We start from the raw sequence: 15,122 nt of genomic DNA, 5'->3' as shown, positions 1-15,122 counted from the left end.
CAGGCACACGGGCACACAGGGACACGGGCACACATAAAACACAGGCACACAGGCACAGAGTCGCACAGGCACACGGGTACACAGGGACACGGGCACACATAAAACACAGGCACACAGGCACAGAGTCGCACAGGCACACAGTAACTGCGACTTCTAATTAAAAGAACACACATTTGTGAATCCAGAAAGTGACTCCTTGAAGGTAAACAAATAACTTTGCAGCGTCATCTGTGTTTAAGGCAGCACTCTACAGTGCCCTAACAACACCCTACTGACAGTGGCAAAAAGTTCGTTTTTGACCTCATGCCACCATTTGTCTCAGTTATAAAGCAAGGGTTGAAACGTAACAATATGCCTTTCACCTGTTTGGTTATATACCAGTCTCTGTATGAGGCAATGTTTTACTCTAAATACCCTAGTGTATGATATCAATAATTATAGATATAACTTAATCGATTTTTATATCACTCAATTTAGTTTACATATCACAAATATATATTTTACATTAAAAAAATCGCATTTGTGATATCAACAATTCACTTCTAGGTTCATGGATAAAATGAATTCTCCCTTAAAGTCAAGCGGCAGTAAATAATTAACTTACTGGTCAACAATATTGTCCTGTCAGTCTTCTCACACATAAAGTACGTTGGATATATTGATTTGGTGATGGTGATGGTGAAAAATCAAATATACATTTAAATGAATGATGTTTAATTCAGCCTGATATGACATGCTGATAAAAATAAGTTAAATTACCCACACTTCTTACGTTCAATCTGTAAATCGAATTTGTAATAAAAATTATCGAATTATCGATATCAATAATCATTTACATCTAAAAATCGAATTTGTTATATCAATACATCATTTTGTGATATCTTAAAACCAAAAGGTATATATGTATTCACAGAATCTTGTAGTCAAGAAATGGTCAATGAAAAGATACCTGACCCTCGCACAACACCCGATCTTTGTCGTAATTCATAACAGCGTGTTCCTCTCAAACAGACAAGGGTAGTCTGTTGTTATTGTAACCATGCTTGTGACGGGTAAACTGTCACGTGATGTATTCAAGATGTTTAAAAAGGCGGTTACAAACATATTAAGGCAGCTGAACATTTGTGGGGTTTGTTTGTTGTTTAACGCCGCACTCAGCAATATTCCAGCTATATGACGGCGTTCTGTAAATAATCGAGTCTGGACCAGACAATCCAGTGATTGACAACATGAGCCTCGATCTACGCAATTGGGATACGATGACATGTATCAACGAAGTCAGCGAGCCTGACCACCCGATCCCGTTGGTCGCCTCTTACGAGAAAGTAGCCTTTTACGACAAGCATGGGTTGCTGAAGATCAATTCTACCCCGGATCTTCACGGGTCCAACTGAAAATGATTAGATCTAGATTAGAACCCCATGGAAATCAAATCAAATCATGATTATGTTAAAGTTGAAAACTAACAGTAAAAACTACTGTTATATAACCGTATGGCAGAAAACACACACAGACGGTGTTGGGGGGAAATGGTCATAACTATTAATAACAAAAACGATAAAATAACAATGTATTTTCACCACAAAAAGAAACGCGAATACCAATATTCAAGAGATATTAGATTGGTTCGATGCACAAACGAACACACTGGCATGTTGTGTGAACCGATGCTCATAAACGCATCACATGTGATGTCATAGATCCATTGCTCGAGGTGACTCGAGATTTACTATTTGTCTCGTGCAGCATTAGCGTTAAAAGTTTGGAAATCACGTGCACCATATCGTGATAAGAATAAAGCCACACTGTCGTAACATTTGACTCATTGTTCGTTTTGTCATTCATTGGTACACTTTGGACACATATTTTCTTAACGTACCTCTCAATACGTTTCTATGGTTCGCGTTACTTTTGGCAGTGAGTATATGTTCAACATACCAGGAGGAGTTTCCCCCCACCCCCACCCCCACCCCCACCCCCCCCCCCCCCCCCCCCCCCCCCCCGCCCCACTACATCCCCTCACGGAGTTCTCTCCCTTACATCAGAAAGACATTTAAGGTATACAAAATAACCCGTGAAGCAGGAGTGAGTGAGTGAATATGGTTTTTGCGCCCCTTTAATTTTTTAGCAATATTCCAGCAATATCACGGCGGGGGACACCAGAAATGGGCTTCACACATTGTACCCATGTCGGGATTCGAACTCGGGTCTTCGGCGTGACGAGCGAACGCTTTAACCACTAGGCTACCCGACCGCCCCCGTGAAGCAGGAACACACGACACAGGAAATAGTGTACTGTTTGAACAAATCTTTCATCAAATGCTACTTTAGACTTGATATATATGGTGTGCAGATCCAGTGTATGTTAGTAATATTATTATGGCAACTGTTTTAAATGTTTTCTGGAATGGTAATTATACTTGAATCATTGTTATTTGAATGTAAGTAGCGAGGAGATCATTTCACAATCGTCATGGAGTATGGCAATCATGCAGCAGTTTGGTATAATGCAGGTGTAAGAGGACATTTAGTGATGATCTATTGAATGAACATGGAACAGGCTGTACTTTTCTTGGGGTTCGAAATGCCGTTCTTAAATATTGTAAAAAAAGGAAAAGACTATACTCTTCAAAAAAGGAAACGCAAAGACAGATTTGTGTGAGGTAGGAAAATTCATACGAGAAACCGTACAACGTATTGAGCCAGAATGTTGTGGAGAGAACACTTGGTGATTGTAGTCATCTCAGGTATCGGTACATAGGAAAGGTCCAAGGTGAAGGTCAGCTACCATCAATGATGCGTATGCCCCCCGTTGGAATCGATAGCGGCCTGAAATATCCTGCCCATGGAAGAGACGAGTATGCGAATCACATCCTGGGGAATGGTATCCCTCTCGGACAAACAATAGCCAAATGCTGCATCGTCTGGTGTTGTGGTTGACGTCGGCGTAGCCGTCTATACAATTCATCCCACAGGTGCTCTATCGGGTTCAAATCCGGGGATCTGGAGGGCCAGGGGATTTTCATCAACAAAATGAACAAAACAGAAAACATTCTGACCCGACTTTCCAGAAATTCAGGTAGAAGTAGCACAATATTATAAGATACAAAATTCATTGCGTTTTCTAACGGTTATCCTTTCACATTTGTACAAACAATAACTAATACTTGCACACCATTATACTTGCACACCATTATACTTGTACACCATATATCACACACTTGTACACCTTATATCGTGCGCTTGTACACCCTATATCACATACTTGTACACCATATATCATATACTTGTACACCCTATATCACATACTTGTACACCATATATCATATACTTGTACACCCTATATCACATACTTGTACACCATATATCATATACTTGTACACCCTATATCACATACTTGTACACCATATATCATATACTTGTACACCCTATATCACATACTTGTACACCATATATCAAATACTTGTACACCCTATATCACATACTTGTACACCCTATATCACATACTTGTACACCATATATCAAATACTTGTACACCCTATATCACATACTTGTACACCATATATCAAATACTTGTACACCATATATCACATACTTGTACACCCTATATCATATACTTGTACATCATATATCATATACTTGTACCACCTTTATCACATACTTGTACACCCTATATCACATACTTTTACACCCTATATCATATACTTGTACACCCTATATCATATACTTGTACACTATATATCATTTACTTGTACACCATATATTATATACTTGTACACCCTATATCACATACTTGTACACCATATATCATATACTTGTACACCCTATATCATATACTTCTACACCATACATCATATACTTGTAACCGTATATCATGTACTTGTACACCCTATATCACATACGTGTTCACCATATATCATATACTTGTACACCATATATTATATACTTGTATACCTTAGAAGGCAGCTCTGCTTGTCATAAGAGGCGGCTAACGGGATCGGGTGGTCAGGCTCGCCGACTTGGTTGATACATGTCATCGATCCCAATTGTGTGGATCGATGCTCATGATGTCATCACTGCATTGCCTGGCCCAGACCCGGTTATTTACAGGCCGCCGTCATACAGGTGGAATATTGCTTAGTAAGGCGTTAAACAACAAACAAACAAACAAACAAACACCATATGTTCTTGAAAATGAAGAAACTACAGTGAGACCTGAGTTACAAAACTTGAAGCAAACCATTCCCAGTGCTGCGAGCAGTTGCTGTGTATCTCTACCTGACTGCAAAATTCGAAACGCCGGGATATAACTGGAATACTGTTAAAAGCGGCGTTAAACCCAACTCACTCACTCACTCACTACATTCTAAACCTCAAACCCCTTACCGTAAATAATGTTGTCCCGGTTGTTTCAAGGCTTGGCCAACCATCAAAGTACTGACTGATCAGAGTTCCACTGCTTGCAGATCTGCAGGGGAAGTGGTACCACGCTTTGCGTCGCTTGTTATATTTACCATTTAGAACTAAGTGACCTTCTGATCTATTTTCATACATTCTACATTTCTTTTTCGAAACAATGAGCTGACTATATCTAATAACAGTCTAATTACATCCATATAGCAATTTTCCGTTTTATTATCACAAACTGAAATATTGATATAATAAATTCGACTATTAGGTATCCAAAAATAATTAATTGATATGAAAATGAATTTATGATATCATAAAGTACTTGAGACTTTCAGATGTCATAAATTCACAGATTCATTTTATGATATCTAACATTCAAATTTGTGATGTCATTAATTCATTTTGGAATATCAATACATGAATTATTGATATAATAAAACCAGGAAGAGATGGTAAAACTGTGCATCCTACCTCTGACATCTCGGGTCATTTTGCAGGAAAATCTGTTATGGTGTAACTATTTTACCTTCTACATATGGTATAATGTAGAACACATAAGCTACAACCCCTCTCCATGCTTTGTACAGATTGACAGTTACATCAAGAAGGCGCTGCGCGACGCCCTGCAGTTCTCTAACTTCAAGGGCATGGAAGACAGCAACGCCATATCAAAGATATGGACAGCCATCATGGACCAGGTGAGATGTTCAGAGAAGAGAAACGCCATATCCAAGATATGGACAGACATCATGGACCAGGTGAGTTGTTTAGAGAAGAGTAACGACACATCCAAGATATGGGCAGCCATCATGGACCAGGTGAGATATTCAGGGAAGAGTAATGCCACATCCAAGATATGGACAGACATCATGGACCAGGTGAGTTGTTCAGAGAAGAGTAACGCAATGTCCAAGATATGGACAGACATCATGGACCAGGTGAGGTGCTTAGAGAAGAGTAACGCCACATCCAAGATATGGACAGACATCATGGACCAGGTGAGATATTCATAGAAGAGTAATGCCACATCGAAGATATGGGCAGCCATCATGAACCAGGTGAGTTGTTCAGAGAAGAGTAACGCCATGTCCAAGATATGGACAGACATCATGGACCAGGTGAGGTGTTCAGAGAAGAGTAACGCAATGTCCAAGATATGGACAGACATCATGGACCAGGTGAGTTGTTCAGAGAAGAGTAACGCCATATCCAAGATATGGACAGACATCATGGACCAGATGAGTTGTTCAGAGAAGAGTAACGCAATATCCAAGATATGGACAGCCATCATGGACCAGGTGAGGTTTTCAGAGAATAGTAACGCAATGTCCAAGATATGGACAGACATTATGGACCAGATGAGTTGTTCAGAGAAGAGTAACGCCATGTCTAAGATATGGACAGACATCATGGACCAGGTGAGGTGTTTAGAGAAGAGTAACGCCATGTCCAAGATATGGACAGACATCATGGACCAGGTGAGATGTTCAGAGAAGAGAAACGCCATATCCAAGATATGGAGAGACATCATGGACCAGGTTAGGTCTTTAGAGACGAGTAACGCCATATCTAAGATATGGACAGCCATCATGGACCAGGTGAGGAGTTCAGAGAAGAGTAACGCCATATCCAAGATATGAACAGACATCATGGACCAGGTGAGTTGTTCAGAGAAGAGTGACGCTATGTCCAAGATATGGACAGACATCATGGACCAGGTGAGGTGTTCAGAGAAGAGTAACGCCATATCCAAGATATGGAGAGACATCATGGACCAGATGAGGTTCTTAGCGAAGAGTAACGCCATGTCCAAGATATGGACAGACATCATAGACCAGGTGACATGTTCATAGAAGAGTAACGCAATGTCCAAGATATGGACAGACATCATAGACCAGGTGAGTTGTTCGGAGAAGAGTAACGCCACATCCAAGATATGGACAGACATCATAGGCCAGGTGATATGTTCATAGAAGAGTAACGCTATGTTCAAGATATGGGCAGCCATCATGGACCAGGTGAGTTGTTCAGAGAAGAGTCACGCCATTTTCAAGATATGGACAGACATCATGGACCAGGTGAGTTGTCCAGAGAAGAGTAACGCCATATCCAAGATATGGACAGCCATCATGGACCAGGTGAGGTGTTAAGAGAATAGTAACGCAATGTCCAAGATATGAACAGACATCATGGACCAGGTGAGATGTTCAGAGAAGAGTAACGCAATGTCCAAGATATGGACAGACATCATGGACCAGGTGAGTTGTTCAGAGAAGAGTAACGCCATATCCAAGATATGGACAGACATCATGGACCAGATGAGTTGTTCAGAGAAGAGTAACGCAATATCCAAGATATGGACAGCCATCATGGACCAGGTGAGGTGTTCAGAGAATAGTAACGCAATGTCCAAGATATGGACAGACATCATGGACCAGATGTGTTGTTGAGAGAAGAGTAACGCCATATCCAAGATATGGACAGACACCATATACCAGGTGAGGTGTTTAGAGAAGAGTAACGCCATATCTAAGATATGGACAGACATCATGGACCAGGTGAGGTGTTTAGAGAAGAGTAACGCCATATCTAAGATATGGACAGACATCATGGACCAGGTGAGGTGTTCACAGAAGAGTAACGCCATATCCAAGATATATGGACAGACATCATGGACCAGGTGAGTTGTTCAGAGAAGAGTAACGCCATATCCAAGATATGGACAGACATCATGGACCAGATGAGTTGTTCAGAGAAGAGTAACGCAATATCCAAGATATGGACAGCCATCATGGACCAGGTGAGGTGTTCAGAGAATAGTAACGCAATGTCCAAGATATGGACAGACATTATGGACCAGATGAGTTGTTCAGAGAAGAGTAACGCCATGTCCAAGATATGGACAGACATCATGGACCAGGTGAGGTGTTTAGAGAAGAGTAACGCCATGTCCAAGATATGGACAGACATCATGGACCAGGTGAGATGTTCAGAGAAGAGAAACGCCATATCTAAGATATGGACAGACATCATGGACCAGGTTAGGTGTTTAGAGACGAGTAACGCCATATCTAAGATATGGACAGCCATCATGGACCAGGTGAGGAGTTCAGAGAAGAGTAACGCCATATCCAAGATATGAACAGACATCATGGACCAGGTGAGTTGTTCAGAGAAGAGTGACGCTATGTCCAAGATATGGACAGACATCATGGACCAGGTGAGGTGTTCAGAGAAGAGTAACGCCATATCCAAGATATGGAGAGACATCATGACCAGATGAGGTTCTTAGCGAAGAGTAACGCCATGTCCAAGATATGGACAGACATCATAGACCAGGTGACATGTTCATAGAAGAGTAACGCCACATCCAAGATATGGACAGACATCATAGACCAGGTGAGTTGTTCGGAGAAGAGTAACGCCACATCCAAGATATGGACAGACATCATAGACCAGGTGATATGTTCATAGAAGAGTAACGCTATGTTCAAGATATGGGCAGCCATCATGGACCAGGTGAGTTGTTCAGAGAAGAGTCACGCCATTTTCAAGATATGGACAGACATCATGGACCAGGTGAGTTGTCCAGAGAAGAGTAACGCCATATCCAAGATATGGACAGACATCATGGACCAGGTGAGGTGTTAAGAGAATAGTAACGCAATGTCCAAGATATGAACAGACATCATGGACCAGGTGAGATGTTCAGAGAATAGGAACGCAATGTCCAAGATATGGACAGACATCATGGACCAGGTGAGTTGTTCAGAGAAGAGTAACGCAATATCCAAGATATGGACAGCCATCATGGACCAGGTGAGGTGTTCAGAGAATAGTAACGCAATGTCCAAGATATGGACAGACATCATGGACCAGATGTGTTGTTGAGAGAAGAGTAACGCCATATCCAAGATATGGACAGACACCTTATACCAGGTGAGGTGTTTAGAGAAGAGTAACGCCATATCTAAGATATGGACAGACATCATGGACCAGGTGAGGTGTTTAGAGAAGAGTAACGCCATATCTAAGATATGGACAGACATCATGGACCAGGTGAGGTGTTCACAGAAGAGTAACGCCATATCCAAGATATGGACAGACATCATGGACCAGGTGAGTTGTTCAGAGAAGAGTAACGCCATATCCAAGATATGGACAGACATCATGGACCAGATGAGTTGTTCAGAGAATAGTAACGCAATATCCAAGATATGGACAGCCATCATGGACCAGGTGAGATGTTCAGAGAACAGTAACGCAATGTCCAAGATATGGACAGACATCATGGACCAGATGAGTTGTTCATAGAAGAGTAACGCCATATCTAAGATATGGACAGACACCATATACCAGGTGAGGTGTTTAGAGAAGAGTAACGCAATATGTTCAAGATATGGAGAGACATCATGGACCAGGTGAGGTGTTCAGAGAATAGTAACGCAATGTCCACGATATGGACAGCCATCATGGACCAGGTGAGATGTTCAGAGAATAGTAACGCAATGTCCAAGATATGGACAGACATCATGGACCAGATGAGTTGTTCAGAGAAGAGTAACGCCATATCCAAGATATGGACAGACACCATATACCAGGTGAGGTGTTTAGAGAAGAGTAACGCCATATCTAAGATATGGACAGACATCATGGACCAGATGAGTTGTTCAGAGAAGAGTAACGCCATATCCAAGATATGGACAGACACCATATACCAGGTGAGGTGTTTAGAGACGAGTAACGCCATATCTAAGATATGGACAGCCATCATGGACCAGGTGAGGTGTTCAGAGAAGAGTAACGCCACATCCAAGATATGGACAGACATTATGGACCAGATGAGTTGTTCAGAGAAGAGTAACGTCATGTCCAAGATATGGACAGACATCATGGACCAGGTGAGGTGCTTAGCGAAGAGTAACGCCATGTCCAAGATATGGACAGACATCATAGACCAGGTGACATGTTCATAGAAGAGTAACGCCACATCCAAGATATGGACAGACATCATAGACCAGGTGAGTTGTTCAGAGAAGAGTAACGCCACATCCAAGATATGGACAGACATCATAGACCAGGTGATATGTTCATAGAAGAGTAACGCTATGTTCAAGATATGGGCAGCCATCATGGACCAGGTGAGTTGTTCAGAGAAGAGTAACGCCATTTTCAAGATATGGACAGACATCATGGACTAGGTGAGTTGTCCAGAGAAGAGTAACGCCATATCCAAGATATGGACAGCCATCATGGACCAGGTGAGGTGTTAAGAGAATAGTAACGCAATGTCCAAGATATGGACAGACATCATGGACCAGGTGAGTTGTTCAGAGAAGAGTAACGCCATATCCAAGATATGGACAGACATCATGGACCAGATGAGTTGTTCAGAGAAGAGTAACGCAATATCCAAGATATGGACAGCCATCATGGACCAGGTGAGGTGTTCAGAGAATAGTAACGCAATGTCCAAGATATGGACAGACATCATGGACCAGATGAGTTGTTCAGAGAAGAGTAACGCCATATCCAAGATATGGACAGACACCATATACTAGGTGAGGTGTTTAGAGAAGAGTAACGCCATATCTAAGATATGGACAGACATCATGGACCAGGTGAGGTGTCCAGAGAAGAGTAACGCCATATCCAAGATATGGAGAGACATCATGGACCAGGTGAGTTGTTCAGAGAATAGTAACGCAATGTCCAAGATATGGACAGACATTATGGACCAGATGAGTTGTTCAGAGAAGAGTAACGCCATGTCCAAGATATGGACAGACATCATGGACCAGGTGAGGTGTTTAGAGAAGAGTAACGCCATGTCCAAGATATGGACAGACATCATGGACCAGGTGAGGTGTTCAGAGAAGAGTAACGCCATATCCAAGATATGGACAGACATCATGGACCAGGTGAGGTGTTTAGAGACGAGTAACGCCATATCTAAGATATGGACAGCAATCATGGACCAGGTGAGGTGTTCAGAGAAGAGTAACGCCATATCCAAGATATGAACAGACATCATGGACCAGGTGAGTTGTTCAGAGAAGAGTAACGCTATGTCCAAGATATGGACAGACATCATGGACCAGGTGAGGTGTTCAGAGAAGAGTAACGCCATATCCAAGATATGGAGAGACATCATTGACCGGGTGAGGTGTTTAGAGACGAGTAACGCCATATCTCAGATATGGACAGCCATCATGGACCAGGTGAGGTGTTTAGAGAAGAGTAACGCCACATCCAAGATATGAACAGACATCATGGACCAGGTGAGTTGTTCAGAGAAGAGTAACGCTATGTCCAAGATATGGACAGCCATCATGGACCAGGTGAGGTGTTTATAGAAGAGTAACGCCATATCTAAGATATGGACAGACATCATTGACCAGGTGAGGTGTTTAGAGAAGAGTAACGCCACATCCAAGATATGGACAGACATTATGGACCAGATGAGTTGTTCAGAGAAGAGTAACGCCACATCCAAGATATGGACAGACATTATGGACCAGATGAGTTGTTCAGAGAAGAGTAACGCCATGTCCAAGATATGGACAGACATCATGGACCAGGTGAGGTGCTTAGCGAAGAGTAACGCCACATCCAAGATATGGACAGACATCATAGACCAGGTGATATGTTCATAGAAGAGTAACGCTATGTTCAAGATATGGGCAGCCATCATGGACCAGGTGAGTTGTTCACAGAAGAGTAACGCCATTTTCAAGATATGGACAGACATCATGGACTAGGTGAGTTGTCCAGAGAAGAGTAACGCCATATCCAAGATATGGACAGCCATCATGGACCAGGTGAGGTGTTAAGAGAATAGTAACGCAATGTCCAAGATATGGACAGACATCATGGACCAGGTGAGTTGTTCAGAGAAGAGTAACGCCATATCCAAGATATGGACAGACATCATGGACCAGATGAGTTGTTCAGAGAAGAGTAACGCAATATCCAAGATATGGACAGCCATCATGGACCAGGTGAGGTGTTCAGAGAATAGTAACGCAATGTCCAAGATATGGACAGACATCATGGACCAGATGAGTTGTTCAGAGAAGAGTAACGCCATATCCAAGATATGGACAGACACCATATACTAGGTGAGGTGTTTAGAGAAGAGTAACGCCATATCTAAGATATGGACAGACATCATGGACCAGGTGAGGTGTCCAGAGAAGAGTAACGCCATATCCAAGATATGGAGAGACATCATGGACCAGGTGAGGTGTTCAGAGAATAGTAACGCAATGTCCAAGATATGGACAGACATTATGGACCAGATGAGTTGTTCAGAGAACAGTAACGCCATGTCCAAGATATGGACAGACATCATGGACCAGGTGAGGTGTTTAGAGAAGAGTAACGCCATGTCCAAGATATGGACAGACATCATGGACCAGGTGAGGTGTTCAGAGAAGAGTAACGCCATATCCAAGATATGGACAGACATCATGGACCAGGTGAGGTGTTTAGAGACGAGTAACGCCATATCTAAGATATGGACAGCAATCATGGACCAGGTGAGGTGTTCAGAGAATAGTAACGCCATATCCAAGATATGAACAGACATCATGGACCAGGTGAGTTGTTCAGAGAAGAGTAACGCTATGTCCAAGATATGGACAGACATCATGGACCAGGTGAGGTGTTCAGAGAAGAGTAACGCCATATCCAAGATATGGAGAGACATCATTGACCGGGTGAGGTGTTTAGAGACGAGTAACGCCATATCTAAGATATGGACAGCCATCATGGACCAGGTGAGGTGTTTAGAGAAGAGTAACGCCACATCCAAGATATGAACAGACATCATGGACCAGGTGAGTTGTTCAGAGAAGAGTAACGCTATGTCCAAGATATGGACAGCCATCATGGACCAGGTGAGGTGTTTATAGAAGAGTAACGCCATATCTAAGATAAAGACAGACATCATTGACCAGGTGAGGTGTTTAGAGAAGAGTAACGCCACATCCAAGATATGGACAGACATCATAGACCAGGTGAGATATTCATAGAAGAGTAACGCCACATCCAAGATATGGACAGCCATCATGGACCAGGTGAGATGTTTAGAGAAGAGTATATTTTTTTATCAGGGTTATATATTTTGTTCAGCTACAGCGGGACCCAGATATCGGTCTATTTAAAGCTATGATCCTGATGTTTGCAAGAGAAACAATGTAATTTGTGTGGCAGGCAATTTCTCTTTTCTCAACAGCCTGAAGCGTTTTTAATTTTTTTTTAACACATCGTGCAGTGACAATATCTGTGTTTTAGCTAAAGTGTTGTATTAGGAGGTCGTTCAGTGACAACATCTGTGTTTCAGCTAAAGTCTTGTGTTTGGGGGTCGTGTAGTGACAATATATGTGTTTCAAGTAAAGTGTTGTGTTTGGAGGTCGTGCACTGACAATATCTGTGTTTCAGCTAAAGTGTTGTGTTTCGAGGTCGTGCACTGACAATATCTGTGTTTCAGCTAAAGTGTTGTGTTTGAAGGTCGTGTAGTGACAATATCTGTGTTTCAGCTAAAGTGTTGTGTTTGGAGGTCGTGCACTGACAATATCTGTGTTTCAGCTAAAGTGTTGTGTTTGAAGGTCGTGCAGTGACAATATCTGTCAGCGGAGGTGTTGTGTTTGGATGAAGTGTTGTGTTTGGAGGTGTTGACAGTCTCTGTGTTTCAGATGAAGTGTTGTGGCCTGGAGGGGTTTGCTGACTTTGAAGAGACGCTGTGGTGGGAGGGACGAGGCAACATGAGCGTCCCCATCTCCTGTTGCAGCAACATCACAGCGGCGCTAGAGGAGAAAAAGAACACTCAGTTGAGCCCCAACTGCACCGTCTCCCCCAGCAGCGACAACACCAACATTCAATTGGTAAATCAGCATTAACGAAAAAGTACATCATTTAATACGTAACGGGCAAGGGTTCAAGTCTTGTGCTGAAGACCCACAATACATGATGTGTAGAACATCTGTTAAACAAATCTTTGGCAAATCCTGGAGAAGATTACCTTTTTTCAGTATTTGAGTATTTCTTTTTTGGAAGAATTGAATACATTTTCATAAATGACAAAATTTGTTAAAATAATAGTCACTGTCGATATCGATAGTCACTGCCATTTTGGTGTTTTCTGAGTGGTTGATGTTGGTTGGTTGGTTTGTTGTTAAACGCCGCACTCAGCAATATTCCAGCTATATGACGGCGGTCTGTAAATAATCGAGTCTGGACCAGACAATCCAGTGATTAATGTCATGAGCATCGATCCACGCAATTGGGATACGATGACATGCATCAACCAAGTCAGCGAGTCTGACCACCCGATCCCGTTAGTCGCCTTTTACGACAAGCATAGTCACCTTTTACGGCAAGCATGGGTTGCTGAAGACCTATTCTACCCCGGATCTTCACGGGTCGTGTGGTTCATGTCTGTCATCATGTAGCCCCAAACCAGGTGAAGTTAAGCAACGCGGGGAGTCCTTGGATGGGTGGCCTCGTTTCGGCAGCTTGGCTCCACAGAGGTTCTAGGACTTCGGTCTTGCCCACACTGAGGCACATGGAGCACATGTAGGACATGTGACTTCGTTCGAAAAGTGCCTCTGTTCACCAAGCAGTGAATGGGTACCCGGTAGGATGCGATGACAATGTGGTTGTTAACCTGCTGGCACCTAACAGACAGCTGGGGTTGTATATTCCAAGGGATCAGATAATGTTTGTTGTCTGCACACTGATCCAGAGCATGTCCCTGTATGTTTTGTTTTTTTAATATGCGCAATATAAAAATATTATTATTATGACGATGATGATGATGATGATGATGATGGTTATTATTATTATTATTATAATTATTATTTATTATTTATTTATGTTGTTGTTGTTATCATTATTATTTATGAGGCATATGTTTCGGTTTCCCGTATCCTCATGTGTGGGCAACGCCCAGCTTGACAGCGTGGTACCCATCACAGTTGGAGGTAACTGTCTGTTGCAGGGTTGTTACAAGGCGATGGTAGACAAGATATTTGAGTCTCAAGTGAGCATCGGGATATTTGCTGGCGTCTGGGCGCTGATCTTCCTCATCGAGGCGACCCTGTTCTTCTCCGCCGTGGCCGTAATAAAGGAGGCTGTGGGCAGGAGGAAGAAGGTGCACCCCAGGTCACGTCGACAACGGCGTCGTTAACGCACGGAGGGTGAACAGGGGGACGCAAGTGTGACACAGAAGGAACAGGGTTACAGATGTATACAGTGAGTGAGTGAGTGAGTTTGGTTTAACACCGCTTTAAACAGTATTCCAGTTATATCACGGCGTGTCAGCTTAATGTGGGAGGAAAGCCCGAAGTGATGCAGGTCTCGGACGTTTACCACTTCGGTGAAACCCACTAGCACGGTTATGGAGCTGACAAACCTAGAAACATGATCGGGGCGAACCGGGATTCGAACCCACAATCATAGGTTTCTGACGTGCCCAAGTGGCGCAACTCTGCGGATGTATACAGATGGACAATAGAATATCTTTAACCTAGATTACCTGATGCATTCAGGTGTACAGTGAAATCCGTTACTCAGTGTCCTATTCATCCAGGTTTATTGACACCATTCCCGTGCTCGTGGGTTTCACCGAAGTGGTAAACGTCTGAGACCTGCATCACTTCGGGCTTTCCTCCCAAATTAAGCTGACACGCCGTGATATAACTGGAATA

The 15,122-nt window shown here is 42.7% G+C and overlaps 1 protein-coding gene across 1 annotated transcript in view; it reads left to right on the top strand.

Moving 5' to 3' along the window:
- The window catches only part of LOC124115113 (tetraspanin-1-like), a 33,954-nt gene extending 19,258 nt beyond the window's left edge, over nt 1-14,696 (top strand). Inside the window, exons 4-6 of the mRNA XM_048382812.1 lie at nt 4,998-5,108; nt 13,110-13,298; nt 14,414-14,696. Coding sequence (XP_048238769.1) covers nt 4,998-5,108; nt 13,110-13,298; nt 14,414-14,602 — 489 coding nt within the window. The 3' untranslated portion in view covers nt 14,603-14,696. The remainder of the gene's footprint in view (nt 1-4,997; nt 5,109-13,109; nt 13,299-14,413) is intronic.
- Nucleotides 14,697-15,122: the final 426 nt, after the last annotated feature.

The sequence above is a fragment of the Haliotis rufescens genome, unplaced genomic scaffold (assembly GCF_023055435.1).
Source record: "Haliotis rufescens isolate VD_foot unplaced genomic scaffold, xgHalRufe1.0.p SCAF_41, whole genome shotgun sequence".
NCBI lineage: Eukaryota > Metazoa > Mollusca > Gastropoda > Lepetellida > Haliotidae > Haliotis > Haliotis rufescens.
The sequence above is the reverse complement of the archived record's forward strand: the minus strand, read 5'-3'. Positions and strand labels throughout refer to the sequence as shown.